Source organism: Plectropomus leopardus, chromosome 21 (genome assembly GCF_008729295.1).
Source record: "Plectropomus leopardus isolate mb chromosome 21, YSFRI_Pleo_2.0, whole genome shotgun sequence".
NCBI lineage: Eukaryota > Metazoa > Chordata > Actinopteri > Perciformes > Serranidae > Plectropomus > Plectropomus leopardus.
In genome coordinates this window covers 8,739,021-8,766,421 of record NC_056483.1, presented here as the reverse complement: position 1 = coordinate 8,766,421, position 27,401 = coordinate 8,739,021, and the positions used below count along the sequence as shown (strand labels likewise).

The window sequence follows — 27,401 nt, the reverse complement described above, 5'->3', positions numbered from 1 at the left end:
CATTTAAAAGAAGACCAATCATTTATTGTTCTTGGACTTGGACACCGAGGCACTAGAATGGTTTTTGGCAAATCCCTTAAAATCCTTTTTTAATGAATAAATGTACAGATTTTTAGTTTTGCATAAACACAGCATAAAATCAGCACCAGAGGTGATGTCTTCTCACGTACCCGGTTTAGAATTTTTTGTGGACACTTAATCTTTGGCTCTACATACTCTCTTTTTGGATTACATACTGTACTTAATACTTAAGAGCGGGTAAACATACATGGCACCACATATAAATACACCAATGTTTTCACAATATGCACATTTGATTGTTGAGACAGTAGCTCTCTAAAATCTTTCAGTCAGATGATCAGGAATGTAAACTTGGCAGCAAATCTGTTTGAGGTCTAAACAGTTTTCGTCAGAGATAACAGCATGATTAGACTGAGTTGTGTTTGATAGTTCAAACTTCATCTACTGAAGAGAAACTTGAGAATCTCTTTTTTAACTGAAATCTTCAGACTATTCATTCAAAATCAAATGTAAAGAATAATTCATTGGGTTTCCTTCATACTTGTAACACTAGTTCAGAAAAATATATATAGTGAAAAAGTGCATAGAGTACTATCTGCTGCACATTGCAAAGTACAGAGTGTGTCTGGTTATCATAACTTAAGTTTTATGAATTATGATATGCCAAACCTTGATGGCATTCCATGCCAACAGATGAGTCTGTACTGCTGTTTTACTGTTGTACACTGGGAGGAATGTCAATAGGAGCAAAGCGTCTGAATTATGGTTGCAGCGGTATAAGATTTTCAAGGTATGATAACAGATATTGTCTCAGAAATATTGTGGCTACATGATATTGCAGTATTACAGAATTATTATTATTATAAATCAGAATGATCCTTTGAGGAAGAGTCATTCATGGTTAAACAAATGTTTTGTTATTGTAATTGAAGCTTGAAACTATTTTTTTATGGAAGTCTCCCTTTTGAAAATAAGCAAATAAAGGTGAGGCTCTCGATCCAGTTGCATTTTTTTCCCTATTATCGCAAGTATACGGTATGACAATTGACAATTTTCATATCACAATATACCTTGAAACCAGTATACTGCTGCAACCCTAGTCTGAATTAATGATAACTGTAAACCTGAGTTCCATAAAGAGGACAGATTTAACGAAGCTCCTTGCACACATGATAATGTTAGAAATAGTAATAAATACTTGTGGTACATCCACAAGTTTCACAGACTAATTCAGTACACTTTATATTCATACTGACAGGTAAAGTGTATTTGACCAAACCCTTAAATCTCCATTTAAACAACAGTTGCAGTGTGATGACCAGAATGGTTCCCTTATTAAAAATAAACCATGAGGTCTGATGTTTTTGTAATTATATGGTAGTTAGAGCCGTCAACAGCCTGTACTGTTCTGTGTATATAACTGAGTCACCTCGGGGCATGTGGGAGGGGAGCAGGTCCTCGCAGACTGAATGTGTCTCCACTGGAGGAGTGTCGGGACGGGGCGTTCCCACACACCAACGATGGCTCCGCCTCCTTTATCTCCATTGCACGTTTGTAAAGTTCTGCTGCCTTCTCGAAGTCACCCTCTTCATAGCTATTTACAAAAAGGAATTAAAAACGAGTTAGAAAAATTATTTTAAATGTAGTACACCATTCATGACTAAACTGGTTATTAGCCAAATGTTAAATGCAAACTAACGGAAGGGAAGAAAACTCTTTTTTGAGGTAATACAATTATTAACAAAGACTTCTGAGAAAAGTTTTCATGGGGGGAAAAAGCTTTTTATTCTGAATTAACAAGATTACCCAGTTAATTAAAAAAAGAAGATAATTTTGCATTATCTAGTTAATTCATAAAAACAGAACTGTTTTCTGTGAAAACTTACTATATAGCTCTGAGATAAGTTTTTAATTCAGAAAAACTGCAGTTTTTTTCATGAAAAAATTCATCTGAATTCTGATATAATCTCTTTAATTTAGAAAAACGAGCTAAATTTTTTATCACAAAAACGTTTCTCTGAATTCTGAGATAGGAATCTTGAACTTATCTTTGGTTGTACCCTTTTTCTTTTTTCAGATTACAAACTTAACACAGATAGGTAAACATTACATGATGTAAGCATAAATGATATCTTCATGGCATAAAAATATACCAATTTTTCCACAATATACAAATTAGATTTTAGAAACAGTAGCTCTCTAAAAATATTGCTCATTCAGAAAAACAAATCAAATTTTTTTCCATGATAACGTCTCTCATACTTCTGAGATAATCTCGTCAACTCAGCAAAATAGCAGACTTTTTCATGAAAATATTTTTTAAAATCTGAAATAATTATCTCATATGCTTCAGTACAAACTCAACTACTTTACCTTAGCACAGCCAGGTTTTTCAGGGTCTCTCCAACACGTGGGTGTGAGCGCCCTAAACTATCCTCGTACACTTTGAGCGCTCTTTCATAAAGAGGCAGAGCATCGCTGTGCTTCTTCTACAACAGACAAAGAAATTCGCTGTTAGCTGTGATCTACACAGCCTAAAATACAGTTTCACATGCTCATAACAAATAAAATCAAATACCTAATGTCAGAAATATGTGGTATAGACTGAATAAACTATGAAAAACATTCTCACTAGTTGGCAGTAGATTACAGCCAGGTTGACCAGCGCTGTGGCCACGCTGGGGTGTTTGGGCCCAAAACTTTTTTCCCTGATTTCCAGAGACAGCTCATACAGTGGCACAGCCTTCTCCAGCTTCCCCTGTACAACACACACATCTTTAAATCAGATCTCAGCCGAGGACAAACACACAATGAGTTGTTCAACAGATGCATATTAAACTTTCAGTGTCAACACGTGTCTCACTCTGCGTTTATAGAGCATGGCCAGGTGTTTAAGTGTGTATGCCAGTGAGGGGTGATCTGGAGACAAGGCTCTCTTGCGGATGTCTAACGCCCTCTCATACATGTCCTCAGCCGTCTCATACTCCCTCCTCTCTGTATGCAACGCAGCCAAGTTGTTGAGAGACTGAGCACAGTCTGGGTGATCTGGGCCGAGGACACGCTGACGCATCTCCAGAGAGCGGGTCAAGAATATTTTGGCTGCACTGGTGGGGGCAAAGAGAAGGATTTTACATATGTTGGTGGACACAAATTAAGACTTAAAGAGTCAGAACGAGCATTTTGAGGGAAACACAAATTATGCATTATGTACAATGCAGAGAGTGATACATGTCTTTGTCTGTGTGCATGACAGCTGCAACACATGTGCCTTACTCCAGGTTGTTTTGGAGATAGTACAGGACGCCCAGCTCATTAAGTGTCTTGGCAGAGTCTGCAGAGTCTTTCCCCAGGGTCAGCTCCTCCAGCTGTAGAGCTCTGCGCCTCAACAAAGTGAAGCCGTACTGAAAAGAGGATTCGACAAAAGGCCTATACAATATGACGGATGAAGTGAGGATGACCAAGCATGTGGGTATCTCTGAAACATGCTTACCATATGACCTTTCTGGCGAGCGGTCTTCTGTCGGATCTTCACTGACCTCTTCCTGAGTTTCTCTGCTTGTTCGTACCTGATTGTAAAGATGCCAGGTGTAAGCCATTAAATGTGTTTTAAATGGAATCCTGATCTTCACTGAGTGTTATAAGATCATTAACACAGGTGTGATGCCTCTTTGTAAACATTGCCTGGCAGGAACAACCAGTAACAGCATGCATACCAACACCAAGAGAGAGCCATTTACTTGTTTTGTTTCTGGTAGAGCATGGCGAGGGACTCCAGCTCTCGTGCTACGCTGGCATGTTCAACACCGTAGGCGTTCTCACTTATCTCCAGGGCCTGCTTGTACAGCTGCTCAGCGTTGCCATACTTCTTCCACTGAACATAAACTCCGGCCAGCTGGTGTAGGGAACGAGCTACGCTGGGATGGTCTGGGTCCAAAGCTGTCTCCCTTATCTCAAGGGACCTTTGTAAAGGTGCTACGGCCTTGAAAAACAGACAGAATCAAAAACATGTCCATTGTTAATATTTGCACTTTCTACGGAAGCACAACTCGCTTGAAAAAAAAATCTGCCCTGTTTTTCTGAATTAATTAGATTTTTATCTCAGAATTGCGAGAAACATTTTCATGAGGAAAAAAAACAAGAATTGAGATTTTTATTTTATTAACTCAAGAGAAGATAGTACAATTTTTTCATGAAAACTTTTTTCATTATTGTAAAATCATTTATTCAGAAAAACTAGGCAAATATTTTTTTCTCAAATGAATACGTAATGCTTCTGTACTTTCCTAACAAAGAACAGAAAAATATAAAAGGACACTTATTTAGGCTATAAAAGCAAATTAAAGAAAAAAGACACAAAGGAGGCAGAAAACTAATGCATTGTAAACAATAAACATGTTATTTTAGTTATTCAAAGCTACAACTCTTCAATACTATTTAAAATATTGCAACCATGTATACTACCTGACTAGGGAGACCAAGGTCTTTGAGGAAACGTCCCAACGTCTCATACAAGTTTGCCAACTTGGTCATGCTGTCTTCGCTCTCACAGCTCTTCTCATAATGTTTCAGAGAGTCAAAGTACTCAGTAGCCATGGAGCTTTTGTCTTTGCCCACATATTGCCAATAGGCCAGCAGTTCAGAGAAATGACCCCTGAAAAAAAGCACACAACACACACCTTAAGACTAAATCAATGTGACTATTCTATATCGGCTTGTGTGTGTGCATGATTTGTACCTCTTGTAGAGGTTTTGTGAGACGAACAGGTTCAGGAGGCTAAGCTGTAGTTTCGTCCTGTCCTCCTGCTGTTGGAGCAGCCAGGGCAGCTCATCTGCGACACGCCACGTCACACGGTCCTGGCTACACACACACCAACGCACAACCACAATGACATGAGTTGTACTGACAGAAGACTGTGAGTGGTGTTGTTTGAGGGGAAGATAACTACTCTCATGTACCTGAGTTGCTGACTGAAGTACTGTATGAGTTTCTCTCTGTAAGCAGCAGAGCTACTTCCTCCACCCAGGAACTCCAATCTCACAGCTTCCCAAGCCTGAAAAAAAAACACATTTACAGACAAAAACTTTATTATTGTCTGTTCATATATTTTTTTGACCTCTAAATTTCATAAATATTTTTAACGACTTTGTCCGTGTGTTGTGTATAATATTCTACTGACCAAAGCCCGGTTACCTGCAGGTGTTGAAACCTGATGAGTCCACAACGGAGCGTTACAATGCAGAGTCTGCTCAGACGGTAAAGCAGAGAGGACAGGACAGGCAACTCCAGCTCGGGGAAAAGATCTAGTACCTCTGATTCGCTCACGCCATTATGGCTGGCACATACAAGGCACAGTATCTAAAAAGAGACAAAGGACAAGCATATATTCCTCTGCTATGTAGAGAAAAACATAAACCCTGAGTGTTTATGTGAGTCCCTGTGAGGCCAAAGTAAATCAGACAGACAATAAATTAAAAAAAATCTCTTTTTTCTTCCTAATCAAAAGGAAATGTGGACAGTATCATAAAGCACAATAAAATAAAGTAGGTTTGCAGAACAAACTTGCTATTAAAACCAATAATCGTGACAAAACTTTTAAGAGAGAAGTTATTTTGTCTGAACACGGGTCACCTCTCTCATGACATGTCGCTCTCTGTCTGTGTTGAGGGAGTTCAGCGTCATCTTGAGTGCCAGACGGTAGAGTGACATGGTGTCCTGACACTGTAGACACTGCTCCAGGCTCTTCTCCAGCGACCAGCGTGATGTGCTGCTGTGTAGTACCACAACACAACATATAAACCAATAAACACAATCTTAAAAATGTAGACATAAACTCAGAGAAGAATTTAGGGGGATCTGTGGCAGAAATGGATTATAATAATTCTAGGTATGTTTTTATTCGTGTATAATCACCTGCAGCTAAGAATCATTTTGGTTTTCATTATCTTAGAAGTCAGAATGAGCTCTTCATATCTACAAAGGGATCGGGTATTCAGTCAGTTGCATCTGCAGCCTAACTGCTCGATACCATTAAATCCTACACACTGCACCTATGAGAGGTGTAGACCAATTTTAACCGAGATAATCCACGTTTAAGGCCAATGTGGAAGCTTCATCAAAAGTTCTTTGAATCAAGTCACATACAACCTTACCAATATATACGTTTTATTGTAATAATGAGAGCAAGTTTTTTGTAGCGAGTGGTAAAAATATTCAAAACATGTAGTTAAGTGAACTGTTTCTGCTTTAAAAGGACAATAAAAAAGGCAGACAGACCTATAAACATATTTCAAACAGTCAAGTAACTGAGTTTGTATCTGATCCTGTGATCTGGTCATGCTGGATGAGAATACACATCTAGAAGTCTGAGACCAGAAGTGGCTTACCTGATGATCATTCTTGCCAGGAGTGTGACATACAATGCATTGCAGGTAGATGCAGAGCGACAGTGCCTTTCCAGCTTCTTCTCCTGGAAAAAAATAATACAACAACTATGGCCTTCTGTCAAAAAACATACATATAGCTGCTAATGATTCAAAATGTCTCTCCACACTTTCAAATCTCTTAAGACTTTTAAGCCAGGTAATGGTTTGATGATAACTGACCTGGTCCTTGGCAAATTTAAGATCCATGCTCTGGCACTCCACATTAACAACACTCCTGACCTCTCTGGGACTCAGTGGGTCTAAGTGGAGTGTCGGCCATAACCTAAACAGACATGGTCACTGAATTAGAAATGGAAACACTTCAGAGCAAATTTGAAAATGTATACCAATGCAAGTAAAATAAATATTTAGCATTTTGCACCACTACAACACATGTACAGTACATAGACAAGGCTATTTTGACTGTGTGTGTGTGTGTGTGTGTGTGTGTGTGTGTGTGTGTGTGTGTGTGTCACCTCCAGGCTTGAGGACACGTCTCTACATTGACAGACACCACCACTCTGACATTGACAGGGAGAGGGTCAATCAGCCACTTCATGTGTCTTTCTGCTTGCTGAGAAAAAATGAGAAAAAAACTGTTGAGTTACAAGAGCAATGGTGGGGAAAAAATTGTCAACAGCTTACATCTAATTTTGGTTAAAGCAGAGATGAGACGTACCTGTATTTGGTCAATGGAGTCAATAATGATGATGATGTTTCCTTGATGGCGTGCTGACAATCTTTCAAGCCAGCGGGGAAACTCCTCTAAGATCTTACTGGGCTCCATGGACAAGCCAGAAATGGACCAGAAGTGCTGCAGCAGCTATGTGACGACAGACAGAAAACACATTCCCACAAATATGAGTGTTTTCACTGTAAGTTTACCTTCAGAAGAGCCACTGCACTGAGAGAGACCCCTTACTTTGACTGTGAGGCGTTTGATAATGAGAACCGGCTCTGAGCTTGTGGAAAGTGGTCGACCAACAAAATGATAAAGGAACAAGGTGTTGGGGGACTGCTTCTGCTGCTGCTCGATCCTGAGAAGGATTAAAGGACAAAGATTAGACAAACTGCACAAAATGTCCTGTTTCATGAAGTCATATTTCACCATTAAAAAGAACTGACCCCCCCTTTCATTATGACTTACAGTATAATATAAAAACAAGATGCATTTTTCTGAAAACATCTTTCACAGAGTAATGTTAAAATTGTTTTGTACCTTTATAATAGGGCTAATATGCTAAGTATAGTAGGGCTGCAACTTACGATTACTTTCAGAGTTGGTTAATCTGATGATTATTTTGTCAATTAATCAATTAGTTGTTTGAGCTATAAAATGTCTGAGAATGCTAAGAAACGTTTATTGGTGTTTCCCAAAGCCCAGGTAAGTGTCCACAAATGTCTTACTTTGTCCACAACCAAAAGATATTCAGTTTGCTGTCATAAAGGAGTAAAGAAACTAAAAAATATTCACATTTAAGAAGCTGGAGTCAAAGAACTTTTACTTTTTTTGCTGAAAAATTAATCCATTAATCTATCAACTTAGTTGCCAATTAATTTAATTACTGACAGTTAACCGATAAATCTTTGCAGCTCTACAGAAAAATGCAAAATTATTAAAACAGGAACTGAAAGTGTTAAATTGGGGGAATAACTTTAATTTCACAATAGTTGTCCAATAGTCTGAGTCCACAAATAAAGGGACAAAACTGAAACTGAATCAATCAGTTCTCACCATTTGGAGAGAAGGAGAGATTTTCCTGAGCCTGGACCACCAGAGACCAGCAGAGGGGGAGTGGGAGGAGGAGCTGCTATCATGTCATTCAAACGGTCTATATACTGAGGAGGACATCAAATACAACTCAACCTTAGAAAGATTAAACAACAAATATCAAAGTGGAAGAGAAGATACAGAAAGCTTAAAAAAAATATTTGCCCTCTACCTTCTGAAAGCCCAACTGGGAGGTGGTGCTGCTACAGGCCTGCTGGTAAGACTCTATCTGTTCCTGCTCATCATGCAGGTCCCACAGCACATCTCCAGAGTCTTCCTCACGTCCCTCCTCCATCCCAGAGTCCTTAGAGTCCACATCAGCTCCTTCAAGACCCAGCAACTCCTACATGGAGAGGGTAGAAGTGGAAGTTAAAAAGCTGTCAGGGACATGAGGGATGGACATACATCACTTAGCAAAAGACTGATGTTGCTGCCAGTCTGTACCTGTTTGATGACTCTCTCCAGTTGAGAAAAGATGAGGTCAGCTCCCTCCTCTGCAGAACCACTATGATCAACCACCTGGGTTAATGTTAAAAACATGCACACACAAGCACTGTGTTACATCTAGCAACCCAGAAAATACAGAATGTCAACTTTCAGAGGCAATAAACGCACAACTTCTGCTTTTTGCTCAGTTAATAGTGTAGTCACACAAAGTGAAACTAATCTGGACAATAACGACTATTTATCAAAAAGCATATACATACTGTCATGAGAATAAAAGTCATAACCATTTCCAGAATATACATTGGATACTTTATGAAATATGCAATTATCCCCTGTGTCCTGCTTTGCCTTGTTCATTACACAAACCTTGACTTTAGCAGCCTTGTCTGCAGCATTGACCCTTTCTAGCAGTTGCCTGGTGGGGCCAGTCAAACTGCGATCTTCTTCAGTCCTGAGGTAGAGCACCAGTGGATGGCCATCTGGATTCTTCACAAACGCCTCCTCACAATCCTCCACCATAGAGCTGAACACATACATTATAAAAATTCCTTATAAATTAACAATATCAATAATGTGCAGTTTAAGGTATGTGGGATATCCTAGTGAGTAAACGTACTTAGTGACAGTGGATTTGACAAGAAGCACACACACAGAGCTCCTTTCAATCTCCTGCTTGCGCTCCACAGCGTATGAGGCAGCAGTCTCCTCTGGGAAGCAAACATTCAGGTAGAAATGACCTAGACCCTCGCACATTCTTCGTAACGCAGGTGAGTGTTTCTGCAATGAAAACATGAAGCAAAGATTTACAAGACAAGGATTTATGTCAGTCTTCTACCAGAATATTTACAGTTTGTTGACTTACATTGCCCATTTAACCAACCTTGATAAAGACATCCAGCTCAGCTTTGGTCTCCTGGGTAAAGATCAGGTAGCAGCGCACTGTATTACTCCATAAGGCTTGGGGAACATGAGGGGAGACCTGAAGCAGACTGGCCACTGCAGCATCCCAGTCATCTGACACAAATACACGCAAACGAAAAAAAAAAAGCAAAACAAACAAAAGAAGAGATAAATGAATACACACTTCAAAAACTATTCATATACAAACAGAAATATACACCTATTTTACTGACTTTAGCTGACTTTGCTCTATAAATAAAATGTATTATTATTATCATTATTAATATTATTATTATTATTATTATTATTATTAACCCCTTGAAACCTGAGCAAATTGGCTTTTTTTTTTTCAATAACGTGTAAGGCAATGAGCAACTAATTACCTAAAATTAGCAAGAATTTATAAGAAAGTTACAAGAAAATTACCTGAAAATTAGCCAACCCAAAAAAGGTAAATTAGAATAAAATAAAAAACAAGGGAAGAGCTCAAAAGGTGCTAAACAGGTCAATATAATTAAACTTAAATATATAGTTATAATTAAATAATTATTATTTTTTATCTCTATGTCTTTTTCTCTCTATTGTTTTTACTAATACTAATACTTTCAGCCCATTTCCTCGTCAGCTCTATCAAATTCCCTGCAATTTGCGGGACACTGCATTGCCTTTTTAGCCATGTTTTCCCAAATAGATTTCAAGCAAGTTTTGGTGAGAAATATGTGGCAAAGTGAAGAGGCAACTTGGAGTACTTGGACAGATCTTGAAGTAAATTGTACACCATGTGCATGAAATTCACTGAAACACTTTTTGGATGTTTAAGAGCTAATGAGCTGCTTGTTGGTCAGAGTAGATTTTGGTGCATATCTATGTATTGAATTACGTACTTTTTTTAAATGTAACTTTTAATAAATATCATTATTATTTTATTTCATTTTTATTGTTTTTATGTATATGAGTTACTTGATTTACTGACCATAGGTTACATTGCTTGTATAATAAAAGTTCAATAAAATATTAATGAAAAAAAAGGTTTCAAAGGTTTAAATGCTTGTGAAAGGCATCTGAACGCAACACAAAAAAGTGATGTCGATCCAGCTTTTCAAAGGGCTAAAAAGTATGTAGGAAAGTATTATTTTTCTAGCATCAGAGTAGTATGACCATGGGCATGTTTGGCAACTTCTGCATTGTCTACAGTCAGTATGATCATGTGTTCCTTCTTTCTGAAGACCTGCTGAGGTTCACTTACCTCTGCTCACATTTGCAAAGGGTCCCTCCACATCTATCAAGCTGTGGGCAAACTCAGGTCCCCGGAAGGTCTGTTGCAACTGCATCATGCTACCCATAGAGGGCTCACTTCCCAGCACACCACCAGACCAGTACTCACACTGTGTCCCTGCAGCTTAAGCCGTACAGTGAATATATAATAGGATACTTTTGAAGATTTTATCACATGAAACATTTTGTATTCTTCAGGAAAATGTATACTAAAAGGATGGATGAATGAATAAAAAACAAAGAAAAAGGTCCTAACATAGCATGGATTTCTGTTTCTTACCAGTGACCGTGGTTTGATTGTCATCTGAGTCAGAATCATTGGGGTCATAGACCTGGATGCCCTGAGCCTGCAACTGTTGCAATTTGGCCTCCAAGTCCCTCTTGGCCCGCAGGAGATCCTGAATCTCTTTTTAGTCTCCCGGAAAATCTGACCTCTTTTTCTTTAGTCTCCCGGAAAATCTGGTGGTCATTTAGCCGGTTGTATTAGGGTTATAATAGCGATTTCTGACTAGAATTCTTCACGGTGACACGCTTTGAGGTTTACCTTAAACTGTCGTTTTACTTTGTCCCTGTCGTGCTCAAAGGTGGCAGCTCTCTCCATAGCTTGGTATTTTGCCTCAAGGGCGCTCTCTTTTTCTCTGAGGATTTTCTGGTAGGTCTTCTGCAGAGCCTGTTGTCACACAGAGAATAATGAAGATCCTTATAAGAACTGATACAACATCCACAAACCCTAAATGTTGCCAGTGGTGAATAAAGTACCTGAAAGCCACTTGAGTAAAAGTACAGATATCTTACCAAAAAATGACTTTGGTAGAAGTTAAAGTCACCTGTTAGAATATTAATTGAGTAAATATATTGAAGTGTCTGATATTTACTGTACTTAAGTGTCAAAAGTAATTTTATGATATCAAATTACAAAAAGAGAAACTCCCACACACTGTCCCGCTTACTGCTGATGTATTTATTGAGTGAAAAAAACGATGTGTGGGTCTAGCAGACCTTCATCAGGTAGAATTATTATCATACTGTGTGCGTGGGAGTTTCTTTGTGTCTTTCCTCCTCCTTTCTCTGACGCACCTGCCAAACATTCAGGCGTGCAAAGATTTTCTTCAGATTTCAATGACATTAAATTACTTAAGTATTGAAAGTAAAAGTAAATGATGTTAATGAGAAAGCAAACAGTCAGAATTTTGAGAATTACAAAGGTTCTTTGTAAAATACAGTACCATAAAAATGAAGCCATACACTTTAAAATATGAGGTCTTTTTTACAGCTTAAAGTATTTGAAGAGCAAAATGCAGTTTTTGCTTCCCTCTGGTTCCTTTAGTCCTCTGTCACTCTTTCCTTCCCTAATTTGTAGTGAGCAACTAAGGTTCTTAGGGGAAATGTAGTTGAGTAAAAGCATACATGTTATTCAGGAAATGTAATGGAGTAAAAGTGAAAGTTGACAAAAATATAAAAACTCCAGTAAAGTACAAATACTCCCAAAACACATTGAAGTAATGTAACAAAGTATTAATTTGTTACATTACATCACTGAGTCTTGCAGCCTTTATGGTTGTGCTGTGATAAGCTGATCATCTCAGGATCTCAGTGGTTCAGTTTACCTGCAGCTCAGCCCTCAGCCTCTTGTTCTCCTCATCCAGCTTGGCCTCCTTCTTTTGCATGGATGAAATCTCGTTATTCTTGCTGACACGAAATATTTCATACTCTTTACGGAGTCTTTCGTACTCAGCTGCATACTCCAGATCCACAGAGCCTGTGGATTTGAAACTGGCCCCAATCACTCGAGGGCCTCTGCGGAAAGAACTGCGCAGGAGTCGAGCTTTGGGCTTCACCTCCACTGGGATCTCACAGGCTTCCCCTCCTTCACCTCCATACCCATCCTCAATTACCTCACCTGGGCTGACCAGAGAGGATGCTGTGCCCATTGTGGCAGCCTGTAAAAAATCACTCAGCCTTTTTGGAGATCCATAGCTGCTGCTGTGTGATGACAGACAGGAAAGGGATGCATATTAAAACATTTTGAAGAGTACCTAGGCCAGGGATGTTCAACTTGCTTTGCTTGGGGGGCACTTTTGCAAAATGACAGGAGGCCAGAGGCATCTATGTTTCTAGGATTTTAGGACACTTTTAGGATTTTAGGACATTTCTCAGATTTCCGTACATTTCTAGGATTGTAGAAAGATTTTAAGAGATTTAGATTTTAGGACATTTCTCGGATTTTACGATTTTTTGTGAATCTTAGGACATTTCTGGGAGATCAGGACATTTCAAGGATTTTAGGGCATTTCACAGATTTTATAATGTTTCTAGGATTTAAGGACATTTTGTGGATTTAAAGACGTTTCTCGAATTTAAGAATTTAGGATATTAGGGGCTCAGCTAGGATCTTTGTCAAAGGGTGTGGATGATACTCCACTGGCACTTTTTGACATTGTTTTTTGGGATTTTGGCATCTTAAGTATACAAGTGCAAAACAATACCCAGAGTGAATCACTTTATTCTTACTGTGAATTAGAAAGTGGTTGACCCGCGGGTACATAAGTTGAATATTAGCGATCTAGGGCAGTGGAAATGTTTGGGACTAGCATTTGTTTTCTCCGCGCTGTATCTCAAACACAAAACAGCTTGTCAATGTATGGTTGCAGCCACAACGCTAACTTTCTACAAAAGCAACAGCTCAGACCACCGTTGTATTTTTAGAGTAGCGCCTCCAGCAGCTAAAAGGCGCCTTAAAGTTTTTGCAGTTATCATTAGCTTGTCTTTTTACTCGGTTAGCTAGCATGACAACTCCGAAATCACTGCTCAACACGCTCGAAGCGATATTTTTTGATGTAGAGACTAAAAGAATGACAGTATAACTTCTGTACCTATTCTAGTTTTCGACATACTAACGACTAAAACCCCAGGTCTTGGTGAAAACACAGAATCTACATAAACAAACAAGAAAACACTCACCGCCCGCTCCCTCCACAGCTTCTTCCTGGCTGCCTTGGTAACAAGTCGATCATACGGGTGCCCGCACAAGTCAAACTGAGCAAAAGTCAATTCTGTTGAAACACCTGACAGGTACTGCAAAGGTCATATTTCGGATAATTTGTGCCATTGAATCTTGTAATAGTTCAAATATTATGCTATTATTATATTATAGTAATAAGTTATTGATAATCGTAGTTTTAGACTTACAGGCTATTTTTCGAGGCAATTTGTGCAGTGGTGAAAAACAACAACATTGTGAATATACTCTGTTACAAGTTAGATCCTGCATTGAAAAATTAATTTAAGCAAAATAATCAGAAAAATGTACCTAACTTAAAGTATTAAAAACTAAAAATTAAAAAGTAGGCCACTCAATGCATAAAAAATCCCCTTTTGCTATTTAATCTAGTATCATATATCATATCATATAATTGTGTAAATGATCATCATATATCATAAAATTAGATTATTATTACTTTAATTAATGCAAAAGTAGGGGTTTATGTTGTGATTGGTTGAGGTTGAGCTCATTTCAAACTATGAATTAATGATGCTTCTGATTAACTTATGTATCATTCTGTTGACTTAAAAAATAATAAAAATAGTGGGGAATGCATTATATCCAAAGCTCAAAGTGACACCTTCACACCATTTTTGTCCAACCAACAGTCTAGAAATACATTAAAACCTTTAAAAATAATTAACAGAATCAAAATAGTTGCCTTTCCAGATGTTGGCTTACTTGTATAAACTATTAGGATGTTCAAATTAATTGTGTGTAAAATTCGTATTTTTTTAAGAATAAATAAATAAAATAAATAAATCAATAAAGCTGTCAGATAATTGTAATGAAGTAGAAATTAGAAAGTTCAATATTTCTAGATGTAGGGTAGCATGAAAAGAGAGGACTCAAGTAAATTACAAGTTGCATATCTCAAATTTGCACTTGAGTACCACTGATTGTGTCATGGGCAATGAATGATCTTGCAGAACTATTTTGAAAGGCCATGGGTCTGTGTTGTAGTAGTGAGTTATATCAAATGTGGCCTTCCAGTGAATAAAAAGGAAGTTTTGCAATTTTGGTTAAAAATAGCCTAACCCTTTGCCACTTTATGTCTTAGATAAGCTGCAAACAAGATTTCTAGGTAGAGGGATATTATCTTAACTTCCTAAAAAGTTAGAGAGTGAAAAGTAGACAGAAAATGGTTCCATTGTTTCAGTTTTTTTCATCAGAAATACTTAAGAGGAAGCTCCATTTTTCAACTGTAATGTTTGGTCACCATAACAAACAGCCCAATCAAGAGAAGTCTTACATTGTGTTACAAAAAATATATATATAAAAATGTTTTTGCTGGTAAATTATCAAATATCCCCGAGACTAACTGGAGTGCCTCTTGACCTACTAAGTCTCTCCAAATAGCAGGTCAATTATGAACAAAACTGACTGATCCCCATTTCTTAGAATATACAATTTAAGAAATTCCCTGGTAAACAGGAAGAATACATAGCCTGTACGGCACAGGTATGAAAAAAATATCTAAACATATATATTTTTTCATACCTGTGCCGTAGATTTAATCAGAGGTCACGGCTGACAAGTCTCATGTCAAGGCCCTTGTCCCAAACTTTGAGTTTCAAGTCCTAAAGTCAAAATTCTTGGTCATCACATGTAATGCTTTTTTCACAACAGAGTAATGATATATGAAATATACCCCCCAAAATAAGGTATTTATTTGTTTAAAAAAATTTGTTGGAAATTTTTGCGTCTCCGTAATATTCAACCTTTATATTTTACATACGGCATTATGCGTTTGTAGTTGACATCTGCATTGTTTTAGTACATGAAGAAGATTATCTTTGGTATCACCTTCTTTCCTGCTGTCGCTCAGTAATGTAATGTTAGTTTTCCATGGCTCTCTTCTGCAGCTTTACTGGATGCTGTTGCATTGGTTCAAACAAATCTGGGGAATTAAGTGTCATCAGTTAGTCGATTCAGGAAATAAAGAGAAATGAATTGACTAGCGGCACATTTTTTTAATGACAAACTATTTAATCTTTGGGCTTGGTGGAAGGTATTAAATATTTTAAAGCCAAAAGGCTCAAATCCAAGTGAAGTCACAAGCCATTGACGTTCAAGTTGAGTTGCAAGTCCTTTTCGATTATGCCAAGTCTAAAGTTGTCAGATTTGAGTTCAAACCTTTGCCTTACATTATTTTGTAACCCTACATTTTTAGAAATCTACGAATGCATTGACTCGAATGCATTCATGTGTGACCACCTCTCTAAAAATGATACAAAGGAGGAGAATTTTATTTTTAAAAAATTTATTGAGTACATGATGTTTGCTGCTTATTGTTCAATCTCCATTTTTTTACAGAACAGCTGAAGCAGTTTGTTCCTGTATGCACGGTTCAGGAAGAAGTACATCACAGGATCCAGCACACCACTGACACAGGTCAGTGCAGACGTGATCCGATTGGCTCGTCCCAGTGAGTCGCGGCTGGCTGCAGTCACATCGACATGCCTGTGGCTTTCGATGTAGATTACCCTGCTCACATGGTAGGGCACAAAGGCCAACAGGAAGTTCAACAGGATGAGGATGATCATTCTTATTGCTTTGTCTTTCACTGGTCGTTCTCCCTGTTGCTTGACTGACCTCAGTTTCAGCAATATCAGTATGTAGGAGACCATGATGGTTGAAAGGGGAATAACAAATGCCACAATAGTTGAAATTAAAGCACTGGGTGAAGTCTTTTCTAAGTAGAGCTTGTTGCAGATGCCAGTTGAGTTGTTTGTCACGCTCTTTTTAGAGAAAAGTATAGGACTCATGGACACAATAACTACCACCCAAAGTATGCCAACAACTACCTTTGCATTCAAAGCCTTCCTGATGGACTGTGATTTTATAGGAAAAACCACAGCCAGAAATCTGTCCAGGCTGATGAAACTCATCAAGTATAAGCTGCAATACATGTTAAGGTAAAAGAGGAAGCCTGCTAGTTGACAGAGGACATGTCCGAAAGGCCAGTGGCTGTCAGAAAGGTGGTAAACTATTCGCATTGGCAAAATGAGGATGTAAGAAATGTCTGCAATGGACAAGTGCCTCAGAAAGACCTTAGTCGGAGACATGCAGTCCTGGTGAAAGAAGGCCCACAGCGCCAAGGCATTCCCAGGCACAGCAATGATGAAAATCAGGATGTAAAATGTAGAAAATATCATGTTCTCGTAGTGGGAGTCACTGCTGTAGAAGCCCTGTATCTCCTCCTCAGAGATGTTCATTGTTGTTGTGGAAAGGATCAGCCTGTGGCAACACAGACACAAATACTGTTATGATGATGGCCAGCAGTCTAGCAATTCACAAAAAACAGTATATCATAATGAAACCAAAATCCAGGGTGTGTGTATGACAAGAGATGAGTAGCATGATGTGAGTGATATCAACCCACATGCAACATCATGTGTTAATTTGGGTGGTTAGAAACAGGAAGCGTCATTGCAAGGCGTCGGAGAGCAGTGCAGCAGACACACTGCATATAATCAGCTAATACCAGAAAAAGATTAACCACAGATAAACTAGACATTTTATTTGAGTGAAAAAAAGTTTAGCTATACAACCCAAATGGATTAAACACAAATGGAACTCCCTTTGAGTCCATATCAAAACGTCCCCAGGTTTTAATTATTTTTCTGTGATGCTTAAAAGCTGGTTAAGGAAGAATCAAGAATGAAATGATCAGTTTTAATTTTTATGAAGCACTGTCAGCTACATGAACAACATGTCTGTGGATACAATGTGCATCTTAAGACTATGCATAGAGTAAACAGTAGAAATGTTTGAATCAAGTGGAATATATTTGTGTAATAAAATAACAAAAATACTTGTTATTAATGCAAAATACCATCTGGTGCATATAGTATCACCAAACCATACCAATGTAATTAAACGTACCTACACTTCTCCTTAACCCTGGTTCACTGTTTTGAAATTTAATTTAAAACAAGAAACAAGATTTTCAAAAGATGACGGTGTCACTAAGCACTTCGTCATCTTTCGTCACCGTCATCTTCTGAAAATCTTGTTTCTTGTTCAGTGCTCAGTGACATTAGGTAAATGAATGCTTTGGTTAAATGCCAAATCTTATAAAGTCATGCTACATGCTTAGTAGTTAAAACTAATCTTTGTATTTTACTGTCATATCACATAATCCACTGCAAGATTGTAAGAACACATTTAGGACATGGAGGCCTCACATATAGTATTGTGTAAATGATCATTCGCGTTATTCCTGATATTCTTACCTCAACTGAAGATGGGATGCAGAATCCAGAAATCTTCTGCGTGTTTCCTAACTCAAATCACTTGTGAGCAGAGGAGACAGGTTTAGCTGAAGTGAGAACTGCTATGTTGGTGCGCCTCCACTATATATACCCCCCCCCCCCACACACACACACACAGTCACAGAAGAATTAAACAGGAAGCCAAACACAGACCAAATTAAAAACATTAAAGCTCAATGCATTACAAGCATGCAAGTCTTTATTGTTGCTACTCCAACACAGTTTTGTCTTTACCACATTGCTCCTTTATAGTATGATTTAAAGCTTTACAAAAATGAGAGAAAACCAGATATTTACAAAAATCTATCTGTGCAAACATAATTCTTCTTTAACACCACTCTCCTAAAGTATTTGAAAGGCATGCATACAAATAAACTTTGGTATGTTAACAAAACTACTTATTTTCTTAGTAGAAGCATCTATGTACATTGTGGTAGAACTGATTCACTTTATTTTTAGTACAGTTTACATTTAGACAACAATACATGTTAACTTAACAAACCGAGACCAGCAGTACAAACACTGGTCAACACTTCAGCCATCAAACCAACAGGGTGCATGTAAATTACCCTAAATCTCGTGACTGGATTAGGCCTGAAGTGAGTCATTATACAACAACTTTGGCAAATAGGCACACTAAAATGAAAACTTGTAGTCCTTATGATACCAGTTTTACATATCTGTAAAAGAAATTGGCAGTTCATATGGGTGAAAAATAAGAAAATACTCTTAGAAAACAGAAGTTAATAATGAGTTTAAAATGTCTGTATACATTGTGTATACACTCATAAAAGGCATTTACAAGGGCTGCGTTGAATGTCTGGCAACATAAGAAATATAGAAGATTAAATACACTATGGTTATTCAATCTCTGGTTTGAAAAATAAAACAACATTTTTACATGGTACTTTGTGATTGTACATCAACTCTATATTCCCTATTCATAGCTAGAGCAAGAAAAATAGATTTTCAACACCATGAGAGCTTTCCACTTCAACTACAAAGTGGTAAAACTAAATCTTTTATTTTCATTTTTTTTTAGTTCCATTATAAAATATTTTTGTCAGAACATCTGGTACACCTTCAAGAAGAATCAGAATCCAGGTTAAGTATTTTGCAATACAGGAAATTGCAACTAAAACAAATACATAGAAGCGTTGGTGCGAGAATGCCAGTGTCAAATAAAACATGAAGTGGGGGAGTGCATCACTTAATACTTTTACAAAAACGTTCAAAGACAGAAAAAAAAAAAAACAAACAAATAGCAAACCAAAACTATATAAAATTAAAGATGAGCAGCTCTACCTGCATTGCGGTAAAAGCCAGAGGGGCGATAACGGGGCTAGGTTGTGTCCTTAGCTGCTGTGGCTGTTGGGATGCAGGATTTGCCGCTGCTGCCGTTGTGGGACCTGTAGCTGGTGAAGCTGGGGGTGTGTATGGTGCGGATGCTCTTTCCGCCTGGGCCCAAAGGTGTGGGCGACAGAGGGGAGGGGGAGGAGGATGAGGAGGAGGAGGAGGAGGAGAATGAAGAGGAGGAGGAGGAGTGCACTCGACCATTCTGAGTCTGCGAGGAGAACGAGAGAGCTTTACCTGTGTGCTGTGAAGGTGTGGGGAGTTTGAGGGATCCGTTAGACAGGGAGGGGATGTGGGAGGAGGAACCGGAACGAGGAGCGTGAGAGGACAGGATGGAGGACTTTGTCAAAGAGGAGGAGGAGGAAGAGGAGGAGGAGGAGGAGGAGGAAGGGTTAATGGGATTAGTAGCATCTGAGTTTTGTGCAGACTGGGAGCTGCCTTTAGTAGAGCTAGGATAAAAAGCAGGGATTTTAGAGGTGGGTATAGCAGGGGAAGTAGTTTTATGATCCCCTCCCACTCTTTTAGCACTTCCGTTAGCCTGCAAACAGAGATGCCAAAACAGATACTGGTTGTCAAAAAAAGAAATCTGGTCAAATAATACATGTAAAAGTCAAGACGATGTTAAAAAAAACTACAAGTTATGCACACAGAAACACACTAAGACTACAAACATTACTGAGACACAACTAAAAGACACCAATACACATACAAAAGGCCTGTTTTTACTAGGTTTTATGAACTGAGAGACATGTTACCAAGAAACAGAACAGTGCAAAGGTTAGACCGTGCGATGACAGACAGGAGGGGGCGTTCACAGACTGCCCGTGTTAGAGTTAGGCCTCGTTAAGGGGCTGTGTGGGGGGAAAATTCACAAGGCAACGATGCAAAGGAAGGCTGGAGAGAATTAGATAACAGGGTTAAGAGTTTGAAGAGTGGGAGCAGACAGGGGAGATGTGGGCTGGTATTCCACTGAAACTGGGACGATGCAAGATGGTGAGTTGTGGCGTGGTCTCGAGGCTAAAGAAATATATCACCGTGAGGTTAAGAAGCTGTGTTGGGGGTTTGAGCAGAGGTGCATGGTGAGAAGGGAGGAGCATAGCCGAAAAAGTCAGTTAGGTTGGTATTTTAACATAGCCATAAAGCATCCTGGGAATTTGGCGACACTGTTTAGGAACTCAGCTGTGATGGGAACTGGAGATGTGATGACAGATGATGACAGGGCAGGATTCCACTTTTCTTTGCCATTTCTCCGTTTTTTTTTGTTTGTTTAGTCACCAACACAGTGAAAACCATGAGCAGTGTGGACATGCAAAAGCTTACAGTACAGTGATGTTATGGGGTAACAGTCAAGAGTCAAACATGCCTTCTTGTCAGAGCAGACTCGAGAGAAACATTAACAGATCCACAGTCGTCACCGTGGTGACGTTTTCTTTTTTTTTTTTCTCAAACACACTTGAAATCTCACAGCTTTGGTAGTCTTTTTTCCTCTAATAATACATGCCTCATGTTTTTGATCCCTATATGTTTGATTCCTCTAGTCTCTAGTAAGGCCCTACAGTAAAACTACCTGTCGGAACTGCCTCTGAGCGTCCTGCAGTTTTTGCTGTTTTCCTGCTTTGTCAGTAGTACCCGGCGACTGCCTGGACTTCGCAGACAAAGGGACGGGCATCCGACTAGTAGGGGAAGCGACACTGGTGTTCTGCAAACGAATCCAAACGAAAAACAAAACAAGAAATAAAACAAAAGAAAGAAAAAAACACACACCATAAAGGAAGTATGAAAAATCAAGGCACTAACACCTCAACCATCAACACCAGTGAAAGATCATGCACCCAGTGGGACCATAAACCTTTATACACAGTAGTACATGCAGTCAAGAATAAGAAAGATATCAGAGCTTAATCATCATGACAGTGTTTTTGATGATGAGTTTGCCACTCAGAGGTTTAGCAATGAGCTGAAGGAGGAATAACCCAACAAAATGCCACCCCCAATCATGTCACCATGATTTCACAGAGGCAGAAAGCCACGGGGGACATTTCCAACATTTCCAAGCACCTGTGGAGTGGATTAATGGATTTTGTAATTTCAGTGGTTAGAGTTGGAGTGAAGGTAGGTTGTAAACTGAACAAAAGAAGGACCCAAAGCCTCCCGGAGCAACAAGAGCTAAAGAGAGACCTGTTGTACGGTGCTGGGGGCACTGGGGACAGTGGTGGTGGTGGTAGTAGGGAGGACTACAGGGCGAGGAAGGAGTTGCGGTTTAGTCTTCTTCAGCAATGGATTTTTGCTTGGTACCTTAGGGGCTGACCCTCGGGAGGTAGGGAGAGAGGAAGACCTCTTCAGCCCCACTCCTTCTGAGCTTTTCCCATTCTCTGCTTTTGCTTCCTCCATGCCGACCGGCTCCTCAGGAGAGCATGGTCCCATCTCGCTGATAGTGGTCTCCAGCTGCTTGATGGTCTGCTCCAAGCTGTCCAGCGTCTTGTAGGTGTTCTTCCGGATCTCATCCGTCCTGTAAAGGGACTCTGAGTTCTGCTTCTTCAGCACGGTCGAGCCCGTTGCCTTGGGAGTGTCTGCTACTGATTTTGAGCGTGCAATTTCAAATCTCTTTGCTTCTTTGTGCTGCCTGATTGTACCATCTGATTCCTCCTCGTCTTCGTACACAACCACCTGTAAAGTCTTCTTGCCCGATTTTGTGCCTGTGCGAATCGCCTGGGTGAGTGCGGCCAGCTGTTTCTTCGGGAACTTAAACTTGAACTTCTTCTTACCATCCTGCTTGGTGTCCCCATTTGACTCCGAGTTCACCCCACTGTCCGTCAGCTCAGACACTGAAGACGAAGATGAAGATGATAAGCTAACGTGGTCTGAAGTGACCTGTGGAGCGTTTTTGCCATCGACTACCTCGATCCCTGCCGCTTTACCCTGCAGCCCAACACTCCTCTCCGTGTCCGACTCCTCGCTCTCCTCCTCAATGCACTCTGCCGCTAGCATCCTGTCCAGTTCCTCCTCGCATTCAAAAATGGTGGACAGGCGCTTGTACGCTGAGCGGATGTCCATGGGCTCGTCAAAAATGATGATGACGGGCTTCTTGTTGAAGCCGTTATCCTGCGGGACCGTGGGATCCGCTATGGTGTTCCCTCGGTTTGCGACGTTTCCTACAGTAACAGTCTGGACGCTTCCTTTCTTGGCATTGACCAGATCCTGGTACTCGCCACAGGACAGAGCCTGGACTTTGGTGTTAGTGATCATGAATGCTATGTTGTCAGGGGGCGGCGGCGCCTCTTCTCCAGGTAAGTCAGGACTAAGACTGGCCTCGTCATTATCCTCCTCACACTTAGCTTTAGATGGTTCAATGTCCTCACAGGGAGCCTTTTTTGGTGGAGCAACACAACTTTTAGTTGCCTCTTTCATGATACTGGTTGTTGTGGTTGCCACAGGTTCAGGTATGATACTCTTACTAGAAGAAACACGTTGTTGGATGACTTTACTGTTCTTTTCAGTGTTAATTTTGTTGAGGATTTTTCCCTTCTCCATTTCTGCGCTGGTCTTCAAGGATTCGGAGCGTTTAATTTGCTTCCTTGGCAGTTTAAACCCTTTCAGTCCCACAGGTTTAGGTGATATAGGTGGGGGTGATTTGGGCGGTGGAGACAGAGGTGGCTGCTGCTGCTGGCTTGGAGAATTGTCATTAGCATTGACATTTGACACCTGTGATGGAGGCTGTGTGGGCTCTCGGTGTTCAGGGGTTTCCTCCGTTCCTGATGGGGGTGGATGTTCTTTGGGAATCTGTCCAGTCACGTAGTATATGACCTGAGAAATGAAGATGCAGCTGTTAAAAACATCACAAAATCTAGAACATGCTTTAAGTATACATGAATATAATGTTAATATAATGTAAATAATAGAAACATACCCCTTGGCTCTGTCGGACAGTAGTGTTCCCATTTTCATCTGTGTCTGGATCTTTTTCTTCTCGAGTGGGCTCTGAGCTCTGCTAGGACAGTGTGTGAGGGAATAATATTACTGTGCAACAGGTGTGTCAGGTGGCTGCGTGTTAAGTATAAATTCACATATATTACAGCAATTGCATTCACGCTGTCAACACTGCACTGGGCGATTACCTTCTTAAATTGTGTCCTACTCAGACTGACTCCAGTTTTCTACTGTGTGATATTAAATCAAAATTCATGCAGGGAAAATGAATAAATATTACTGTTTAAAAGCTAAGACGATAAGCCGCTCTATTTTACAACAGCCAAATGAGCTTGCCTGTTCGCTTTTGCACTTTCACTGTTGATAACACAACTGTCATTTTCATATTTTTTTTTTATACATTTCAAGGAACTGCCTGTCCTTGTGGTTTCTAGTTATTTTCCTATTAACCTTTAAACATCTGTTTTTCTGCGTCGTTCAGATTGTATTCTGCTGATAGCATGCAAGCGTCTTCTCACGCTACTTTCATTTGGGGCATAATCTTAGCCATTTTTACCTTAAATGAGTCCAGATTTCTTAGTCATTAGTTCAAGGTTCATACATTAGATATATAACTCCATATTCAAGGGTATTTGTTAACATGTACACAATGAAATAAAACACTGCAAGAATAAACAGAAACTGCACTTCAAAATAAAAGCTCTGTGCCTGAAAATCAGTCTACTTCAAGATCAAGTGTGTTTTTTTACAAATTCAAGTCATTTGCACTACATTCAGAATGGACCACCGACCCTCTTTTGGACCACGACCCTTCAGTTGGGAACCACTGATTTAGAATAACTACTGATATGCTTCTGAGCTGATAATGTTTTAACTTATCTGTAAACTAGTCAAATTTGTTGCATTTGAACATACCTGTTCTCTTTGTCACATGGAAATCACAACAAATGTGTGTAAGTTTTAACCTAAATGTGAAAACATAGAGTTGTGCTGGTTATTTAGGTGTAAAGCTGGGAAAGCAAACTGAAGTAAAGTTGTGCAAAGACGAAGAGAAACAGAAAAGTAATCCTTTCAGAAAAGTATAAGTGAGGGACAGTAGCATGCAAAGTGGCCAGACTGACCTCTAGTGAACCAAGTCTGCAAAAACAGGTTGTGTCTGCAAAGTGAGTTTGAACTACGTTTGTTTCTCTCAATTGTCAAAAACTTAAGAAATATTTGTTCTGTTGATTTTGTACGAGGACAAATAATTAAAGAAAGACAGAAGACGATTTAATTGCCTGTAGAATACAGTGCCGAGGTCTTTATTGACAAGTGATACTTAAATGAGTCGCGAAACACATCATTGTCTGGTCCAGGCGCACAAGAGACACAGCATCTTTTCAGAGGCTTCATTTTATGCAGACTTAATCCTGAAGTATTCAAGCTGAGATCCAGCAGAATCAAAGAGGGGAGGAAACTGAGGCAGCAAGGAAAGGAGCTTTTTGGAGGCAGCTGTTACAGGTTTCTCTCGAGCCAAAGCAAGGGTGCAGAAGTTGTAGAAGTGTTAAGACACAGCCATCGATTGTATCAGACAGTGGGCAGAGGCAGGCAGTTAGGTGGGTAGCTGCACGGCGACGTATATTTTACCTTTTTCTCTTTGAGGGGCATTAAGGCCCCTGGTCTTAGCTCTCTGATTTGCGGTTCAATTCGAGGTGTGGGTTCTACCAAATTTTTCACCCCTACATCCTTAACTGTGCACTTCTGGAAAACCTGAGGAGTGGAGACAAGTGAAGGCGAAATGGGAACAAGGATTTTGAGGAAGGAAGGAGTATCTTCACGTTTGTCACGGCTGTAGGACCTGGCACGTGACAAAGTGAAATTAAAAAATCAAGGAGCTTTGGCAGCTGCTCATCCTTTGCCATTTCTGAGAAAGAAAACCACCAAAGGAAGAAACGACAGACCCGCTCCCAAAATGTAGAAACAACAGATTGTTCGCATGTTAGAGGGATTGTGTATGTGTGTGAGTGATGGAGTGTACATCTAACCTGGAGCTCTGCCATGATCTTGTCTCCTTCATCCTCCTCTTCTCTGGAAACAGAGGCAGTGATGGGGGGAGGGGTGGCTGGCTTCGGCTTGGTCTCTGGTGGGACCTTGTTGGGTTTGGGTTGGGGACTGGGAGGTGGAGCGTCCTCCTCACCCTCCTGTTAGAATTATTGGATAAAAATGATCTAGTTATCACTTTTCCAACATGCCAGTCAAACTGTTTCACTAATTTGTTCTGCTAGATTTTTTACCAAAACAAGTTGGAGGGAGCATATTACCCCGATTTTAGCTACTCTCCACTGGCACTAAGAGTATTTTTTGAGGTTCTTTTGCTTGCCTTTAAAACCTTTAAAGGTTTTGGACCAGCCTATATTGCAGACTCTCTATCATTCTATACAGTGGTGGAATGTAACCAAGTACATTTACTCAGGTACCGCACTTACATTAAAATTTCAGGTATTTTTGCTTTACTTAAGTTTTATCCTTTTATGCCACTTTACACTTTAAGCCCACCACATTTCAGAGGGAAATATTGTACTTTTTACTTCACTACATTTATCTGAATGCTTCCGTCACTTTACATTTCACAGAAATATGATGTTTTGTAATAAATTAAATTACCAAAGACTTTATACAAATACAGTTGCAATGGCTAGTTGATTAAAAGATCTGTCTGTTGTCAAAAAAATGATTCATTACCAACTATTTTTTATAAATATTTAGTTTTTTTTAAAGAAAAACTATGCCCCAAATGATGGAATAACCTTCCAAAAGCTTTAAGAGAAGCAGGCTCAATAAACATTTTAAAGTGACAGCTGAAAACCTATTTATGTAGTCTGGCTTTTATTTCATGTAATTCTTGTAATTATTAGTTCAATTCTTTCATTTTTACTATTCTTACTGGTCTCTGTGCTTTTTCCCTTAACCTTTATATTTTGTTTATCATCCACTGTCTTTTGATTGCCTTATCTTGTTTTCTTTTTGCTTTTGTGTTGCATTTTTATTGTTGAGCACTTTTAGCTGCATCCCTTGTATGAAGAGTGCTCTATAAATAAAGTTTTTATTATTAATATTATTATTTCTCCTGTCTTCATGCTAAGGTATGCTAGGCTTAGCTGAGCTAATCGCGTCCTGGCTCTTGCTACTTAAATACATAAAAAATGTCAAGACAACCCCTTGTCAGACTCACCTGTGCTGTGACAGACTCCTTCCTGGTGTAGACCACTTCGCCAGAGCGTGTGGTGGTCATGCCTGAGCTCGAGCTGGTGAACGTCTTTCTTGGAGGAGGAGGTGGTGGGGACTTGCTGCATTTTTCAGTGGGAGCTGGCTTGGTGGCAGACTTCGAGGATCTCTCCAGTACAGGTTTGGCAGGTTTCTCCATCACCGGCTTTGGGAGTTTTTCAGGACCCCTGTTGGCTGCTTTGTCAGAGTGAGGCTCAGACTGGGGCTCTTCTGTTATCCAAAAATAGCAAGATGTGAAATTATTTAAGAGGGCAACACCAGCACTCATAAAACTCTACTTTTATATTTTGGGAAAAAACGGACACGCACGCATTTCTGCAAAAAAGCCATCATCATGGTCAACTTACCTGTTGGTGACTGTGGTATGTTGTCTGCTTGTTCCATGGCGGCAGTAGGCGGCAGTGCTGGGTTCTCCTCCACCTCTAGACTGGGAATACCCTTCATCATGTTGGCCTGGGCCTCCTGGAGGATCTTCTCAAACTCTTTTCCATCATAATGGCCCATGTTCTGCCTCCTCTCTTCCCACTCCTTCTCTGCAGCCTACGAGGAGAAAAGAGAGAAAGTTCCTCACAAGTTCACTGAGTCTGACAAAGCTGAGTGATGGAATTTTATTCCTACGACAAAAACAAAAAGTACCTAACAACAGGTGTCCTAAAGTGCAAATTTAATCTATTCAGAATAACTGCTGACATTAACAGGA

General features: G+C 39.6%; 3 protein-coding genes across 11 annotated transcripts in view; all 3 read right to left on the bottom strand.

Annotated features, from left to right (window-relative positions):
• Positions 1-75: 75 nt before the first annotated feature.
• On the bottom strand, positions 76-13,815 carry nphp3 (nephronophthisis 3). The gene is made up of 29 exons (XM_042510411.1): positions 13,799-13,815; positions 12,445-12,820; positions 11,382-11,507; positions 11,270-11,296; positions 11,118-11,235; positions 10,809-10,961; positions 9,543-9,676; positions 9,279-9,439; positions 9,029-9,185; positions 8,660-8,734; positions 8,388-8,558; positions 8,180-8,283; positions 7,367-7,481; positions 7,124-7,267; positions 6,921-7,018; positions 6,625-6,727; positions 6,406-6,488; positions 5,651-5,789; positions 5,213-5,377; positions 4,978-5,072; positions 4,757-4,879; positions 4,483-4,672; positions 3,759-4,000; positions 3,512-3,587; positions 3,295-3,422; positions 2,885-3,125; positions 2,654-2,779; positions 2,395-2,510; positions 76-1,615 (listed from the first exon to the last, which is right to left on the bottom strand). The coding sequence occupies exons 2-29, from the start codon at positions 12,766-12,768 to the stop codon at positions 1,447-1,449; spliced, it is 3,903 nt and encodes a 1,300-aa protein (XP_042366345.1). The 5' UTR covers positions 12,769-12,820; positions 13,799-13,815; the 3' UTR covers positions 76-1,446.
• A 2,311-nt stretch (positions 13,816-16,126) lies between these two features.
• On the bottom strand, positions 16,127-18,205 carry LOC121960823 (uracil nucleotide/cysteinyl leukotriene receptor). The gene is made up of 2 exons (XM_042510696.1): positions 18,119-18,205; positions 16,127-17,120 (listed from the first exon to the last, which is right to left on the bottom strand). Exon 2 carries the CDS (start codon positions 17,096-17,098, stop codon positions 16,169-16,171), a length of 930 nt encoding a protein of 309 aa, XP_042366630.1. The 5' UTR covers positions 17,099-17,120; positions 18,119-18,205; the 3' UTR covers positions 16,127-16,168.
• Positions 18,206-18,323: 118 nt separating this feature from the next.
• si:ch211-285f17.1 (sickle tail protein) overlaps positions 18,324-27,401 on the bottom strand; it is a 135,528-nt gene continuing 126,450 nt past the window's right edge. For 7 of the 9 annotated variants that reach the window (XM_042510691.1, XM_042510686.1, XM_042510687.1 and 4 more), the window contains 8 exons: positions 27,049-27,241; positions 26,649-26,911; positions 25,462-25,617; positions 25,064-25,186; positions 23,418-23,495; positions 21,689-23,314; positions 21,078-21,209; positions 18,324-20,048 (listed from right to left, as the gene is read on the bottom strand). In XM_042510691.1, the coding sequence (XP_042366625.1) occupies positions 19,500-20,048; positions 21,078-21,209; positions 21,689-23,314; positions 23,418-23,495; positions 25,064-25,186; positions 25,462-25,617; positions 26,649-26,911; positions 27,049-27,241 (3,120 nt within the window). In that variant the 3' untranslated portion in view covers positions 18,324-19,499. The remainder of the gene's footprint in view (positions 20,049-21,077; positions 21,210-21,688; positions 23,315-23,417; positions 23,496-25,063; positions 25,187-25,461; positions 25,618-26,648; positions 26,912-27,048; positions 27,242-27,401) is intronic. The other 2 variants (XM_042510694.1, XM_042510690.1) reach the window with 2 other exon arrangements.